The sequence below is a fragment of the Electrona antarctica genome (assembly GCF_951216825.1).
Source record: "Electrona antarctica genome assembly, chromosome: 10".
Classification (NCBI taxonomy): domain Eukaryota; kingdom Metazoa; phylum Chordata; class Actinopteri; order Myctophiformes; family Myctophidae; genus Electrona; species Electrona antarctica.
The window spans coordinates 2612328-2618327 of NC_136791.1; the positions used below are offsets into that span (position 1 = coordinate 2612328).

General features: G+C 39.7%; 1 protein-coding gene across 1 annotated transcript; it reads left to right on the plus strand.

Annotated features, from left to right (window-relative positions):
- The first annotated feature begins 30 nt into the window (after positions 1–30).
- On the plus strand, positions 31–5114 carry cfl1l (cofilin 1 (non-muscle), like). Its single transcript, XM_079512039.1, has 4 exons — positions 31–183; positions 1348–1640; positions 1967–2043; positions 4324–5114. The coding sequence occupies exons 1-4, from the start codon at positions 181–183 to the stop codon at positions 4440–4442; spliced, it is 492 nt and encodes a 163-aa protein (XP_079368165.1). The 5' UTR covers positions 31–180; the 3' UTR covers positions 4443–5114.
- The last annotated feature ends 886 nt before the right edge of the window (positions 5115–6000 follow it).

The following is a 6000-nucleotide window of genomic DNA, read 5'->3' on the forward strand; positions in this document are numbered from 1 at the left end:
AGGTCGGCTATTTTTCGCCGCGCGACACCGCCGCACGCGGAAGTATAAAGGGAAACGTTAAAGGAGCTCACCTCGCCTGCTCGCCTTGACTTCTGCTCTGCCAGATCACAGCTGCTGCTAACGAGAAGCTCCTCTCTTCACTTCATTCACCCCCTAAACACCCATCATCAGCAGTCAAACATGGTGAGTGGCTTTTTTTTATTCATATTTGTTTGGGGTTTTTTTTAATACAAAAGTGTTTTTTCAAGTGGCATTCTTTTCTTTTTGTGGGGTCGTCGATTGTTAGTTTTGGCGTGTTTCACACGCGCCTGTAAAGTAACTCGACCAACAGTTGCACTAGTCCCCACTGTCTACAATCTTTTATTTATTTTTATGAAACGTGTGTGCACGTCCTGTTGCGGTAGTAGGGTAGTAGGCCTACACACACACACACACATTTATTTGGGGTGTGTGTGTGTGTGTGTGTGTGTGTGTGTGCTTTCAAATAAACTTTTTTTTTTTTTAAATTTTTTTTTATTTTTTTTAAATGAATGGAGAAACGGTTTCTTGTTCAAGGTGTGGTTGGGTTTGTCTCTGAAATGGAGAGATCTTTCGTCTTGACTTCAAACCTGTCCTTAAAGAATGCCTCAGGGCGGACGTGTGCTAACTTGTTCCTCCTCACTACCTGGAATGTGGCAGAGGCCAGGCCTTCAGCAGTCAAACTGCACTCATAGAATGCAATTTGTGCAACAAACACATTCTCTCGTGTTTGTTGTGTCTAATCTCGGCTAATGGTTTTGTTTTATTTTCATTTAAATGTGGTACACTTTTTTTTTTTCTTTTTTTTTTATTGCGATGCAAATACAAAATTGGTATTTTGGGGACATACAAGCAGGGCCATGAATGTTGGGCATGCTGTATTGTTTGTTATCTGTGTGACAAATTGTCATCCATTGTAGGCTACTTTGTAATTGTATTGGGATGAACAAGGCCTAGATAAAAGGGGAGGGTGTCTATCAAAGTACTATGCTACAGTAGGTAGTAGGTACATCTATGCATTTGCGATGCACTTTTAATTTTTGTTTTTGGATTGATCTGTTCAATTCGGTTGGGTAAATCTCTCCTCCCAACAAAACAAGAATCTCAAACTAGTAGCTGGGTTGGGTTGTCAAAGTAGTAGCTGGGTTTTCATGGAATTTTTCCTGTGCACCTTAAAACTCCACTGACCACTACTGATTTATTATATGGTGGTGTCACGCCTTGGCCTTTCTTCTGGTATTGTCACCCTTGGGGCCAAAATGTCCACAAGATATCTCCAATGCAACTCACCAAGCAAGTCTTTTCTTGATCTTTGTTGTTCTGAAACAGGCATCCGGAATCGAGGTCGTTGAAGAGGTGTTGACCCTGTATAACAATATGAGGTTAACTCTGGCCGGAGATGACCCACAGGAGCACTGCAAGTTCTGCCTCTTCGTCATCGAAGGCAACTTCATCGTCCCAGAGCTCACCAGTAAAGTACACCAGAAAGACCTCGCAGGCGAAAGCAACGTCTTCAAGTACATCATGAGCAAGGTGCCCGACACGAAATGCCGCTACGCTCTCTACGACTGTTGCTACCAGACCAACGTCAGTGAAAAGAACGACTTGATCTTCATCATGTGGTAGGTAGCCACAGTTTGAGTATACTGTAACTGACTTTAGATATTTTGTGCACTAATATTAACCAACTGAGCCATATTTTATACTTTAGGCTATTCAAAAATGGCCGATCCTACAAGTTCAGAATGCATTGTGCTCATGTTGACCCAGTTTCTTTTTTTCTAAAAAAATATCTTGAAACTTTGAAAAGTAAATCTTTGCCCAAAATGGGTAGGCATATGCCACGGTTAATGGAGATTTGAATCATATGTTGAACAACATCAACTAAAAGAAAATGGAAAAATGTGTTTTGTTTCTCATATTTCTCATCTTTTATTTGTTATATCAGGGCACCTGACAGTTCAACGGTCAAGGAGAAGATGAAGTATGCTAGCTCAAAGGACTCGATAAAGAAGAAGTTTGTCGGTAAGGGCTATATGAAAGTTGTTTTTTTTTCCCTTGATAATTTTGTTGAAGTAATTTGAAAGTCACCGAAAGCCTGTTTTATAAACCGCAGTGCAAAAGAGTATGAATTAGGCTTTAGACCTCAACGTATGAATGCCTGGCAGCTGGTGTTTTTATTTTATTCCCTTAGACTGATTTTGGCTAATTATGGGCATTTAAAACATTCTGGGCGTGAACCCCTTTTGGTGTTTTAACTATAAGCATTATGTTATACTTTAGCTATTGAAAAATAGCAGATCTACAAGCTCATAGCGCGCCACCGAGTGCCGTGCTACGAGCTTGTAGGTCTGCTATTTTAGAAAAATCGTAAAAATGCGGCACAAATCTTTGTGAATATATATATATATATTCTTAAAGAGCGAACGTTTTTTTATTTCGACGTCAGGCCTAAATGCCATAAACCAAAAAACCTTGAGGAATGTGTTTAACCAAATTAGAAGGTGTGTGTGTGTGTGTGTGTGTTCAAAGATTTGTGGCTCATTTTCACGATATTTCAAAAATAGCAGACCTACAAGCTCGTAGCTATGAGATTAGCTATTTTTCAATAGCTAAAGCATAACATAATGCTTAGTTAAAACACCAAAAGGCGTTCCCGTCCAGAATGGGTTAACTGTAGAGTGTAGACACAGGCAGCAGAGGCAAACCATCAACCTGCTCATCAGGACTCTTTGACAAGAAACCAGGAGGAGGCTGTGGCCACACTACCTCCTGAGCCCTTCAAGCCTGTGATCTGGAACTTATTTGAATGCATAAAACATTATTTAAAGTGGTTACTTTTGGGGGCTTTTTGAGCATTTCATAGTTGGATATTTAGTGGACAGAGACGGGGAAACGCAGAATAGGGAGTGAAATGCAGCGACTGGTCCGGCAGTCCAGGAATTGAACCAGGAACTGGCTGTCGGGCATTAGAGCCCATGTGGTACTACGTGCCTAAACCACTTGCCTATCGGGTTGCCCCAATACAATATATATATCGGTAGAGCAGCGAGCAGTGATTCCTAAACTTTTTAGCTCATGACCCAAAAGAAATGGCAACTACAAGCTCACAAGTTATTGTAGATGGGCTTTTGTATTGGCTATTCAGATCACTACTTCTTAAACATTAATTTTCTAATTTATGGATTTTTCTTATGAAATTCTTTTGGAAAATAATTTGAATGTGTTAACAATTCATGAAATGTTGCATGTAATTTTATTTTTTTAAATGTTTTGAAATAATACAAATGTAGGAAACGAAGAATCAAGGGATATTTATACCCATAAATGTCTGCAACCCACAAATGGGTTCTGACTTATGTTGACATATGGAGTATGTTGATACAATATAACTAGTACATCTACAGCAGGGCTGGGCAACTGGCGGCCCCCACCTTCACTTAATGTGGCCCTCAGGTTAATGTCAGAATACTGATATAATATTGGTTTCAGCTGTTACTATTCCACAACATGCAAACATGACCCGCTTTAATTACTTCAGTCTAAATTAGTAGCTCATTGCTCAAGACGAGTATAATTAAAGGCATTTGAAATGACATACAAATAATTTTCAGGATTCCAATAATCAAAAATAGCAAAAAATAATTCATTTCAATTCGAATATAGCCGATCTACGCGCGACGCGTTTTGAGCTTGTAGATCGGCTATTTTTGTGACGACAGTAATGTATGGCCCTAGGGAGTGAGTGTGGAAATATAGCGGCCCTCTCCATCGTCAAAGTTGCCCAGCCCTGATCTATATAAATGCACCATTTACCATTTACAGGGTGGTAGTAGGTAGTCTCCCTGGTGTTGGTAGTAGGTAGTCTCCCTGGTGTTGGTAGTAGGTAGTCTCCCTGGTGTTGGTAGTAGGTAGTCTCCCTGGTGTTGGTAGTAGGTAGTCTCCCTGGTGTTGGTAGTAGGTAGTCTCCCTGGTGTTGGTAGTAGGTAGTCTCCCTGGTGTTGGTAGTAGGTAGTCTCCCTGGTGTTGGTAGTAGGTAGTCTCCCTGGTGTTGGTAGTAGGTAGTCTCCCTGGTGTTGGTAGTAGGTAGTCTCCCTGGTGTTGGTAGTACTAAGTCTCCCTGGTGTTGGTAGTACTAAGTCTCCCTGGTGTTGGTAGTACTAAGTCTCCTCGTAGCACGGGAAATAATGCTTAAAACACCATCCAGTCCAGAATGGGTTAAAGATCCTTGGTTTATGCTTTTTGGGGACAAATGTCCCAGTTCACAGGTGTCGCAAAGTGACCTTTCTTTTATTTGCTCCTCAGGTATCAAACATACATGGGAGTTGACCGACGTGGCTGACCTCAAGGATCCAATGTACTTTGTGGACAAATTGGGAGGGAAGTCAGTTGTAAAGCAGCTGGAAGGAAAAGATACCAACTAATAGGCCTGACCGATAATCACGACTTTATCCTTACATGCATATAGATTTAAGGTTATTGGATGGATTCATTTTTCATCCAGGGGTGGATTTGACTAAAGATTTTAAGAGATTGTAGGACTAAGCGTGGGCTCATGACTCATCAGTGGATACGGCCATGGATAACACTTGAGGCAAAGTCCACATGTAAAACAACTTAACTGTTAGTGTTAGTTTGATTCTGAAAAGTTTTGTTCAGGTGTTTGTTAATTTGTAAAACCCATAGTTTATAGTAGACATTATTTTCTCAATTCATGTAAGACAATCTTTTGCTAGTTTCTGCTTGTTTCATAAAAATGCATGTTTGACATTTTGCATTTGTTTTTAAGTTGCTCAAGTTTCTTAAGCATATTGTTTACTACACATAGTGACTTAAATAACTTTTGTTTTGTTTTGTTTATCAGATCAGACTGTTACATTTCTCAATTTAGTTAGTGGAAACATTGTTGAGTTTGATATGACAATTTGATTCCTACATGATGTAACCTACTTTAATACAGCTTCACTGGGCACCACTTAACTAACAAAGAGAACAGAGGCAAGTTCACACTGCTGTTAAGTTGCACAAGAAATGTAACTAATCATTCTGCTGCCTCCAGTGTTCTGTTAAATAAATTGGCCAATTGTAACCGATAATGGTAGGTGTGTGCATGTGTGCAATATTTTACTGTAGTGACTGCTAGAAGTGAAGTTGTGATCAATTTGACGAGAGGGAGCTTACTTGAAACGTGTCAAATGAGGGGCGTGGCAGTTCCAACCTGTCGAAGGAGGCCTGGGGGCAGCTGTGCTCATGTAAACATTCAGTTATGATGGGTTCAAAAATACTTAAAGAGTAAACTAAACATAAATAAAACTTGGCAGAGGATCAAACCTTTCAGCCTATGGTGTGGACTACAGCACCTCACGTTACATTTTGGTATAATCTTAACCAAATGCAGCCTGCAGTCCTTGCAAGGTAGAACAAGCCAACTAACATTTTGGGCTGAAACTCAATGGTTTGGGTTGAAATGACAACCAAATGCTCTCTTCCCTGTCTATTGATTCGACTTCAGCATTTTTATTTGCTGAAATTGTACATTCTATTCTGATCATCATTCAATTTAGATTTTTTTTGTCTATATAACCTTACAAGGACGGTTGGGCCAAACTATTTGGCTTGCATAGGCCAATTCGCATTTTATTTGACTCATTTCGATTGAACAAGTTAGTTATATTTTCATGAATTTTATTAATTTAGCAAGACAAAAGCATCAATTCAGTTGAAAATGTATTTGAGGTAAGTAATCGTTATTGGTTCCAGCAAAGCAAAGGTCAGTGACATTTTTAATCTGTACAAAAAGTAGTTTAATTTTCAGCCCATGGACCAACGTCTAATAGGATGTTATTCCTATTACAATCGTATTGAGAGTGCATTTGTGACTTGTGAAATGAAATGAAATGAAATGATTACTATATTTACCCAGGGTATCTGGGCTAAGCTCAAGAACTTGTTTCCAGCCAGGCCCTGCTCATAGAACACATT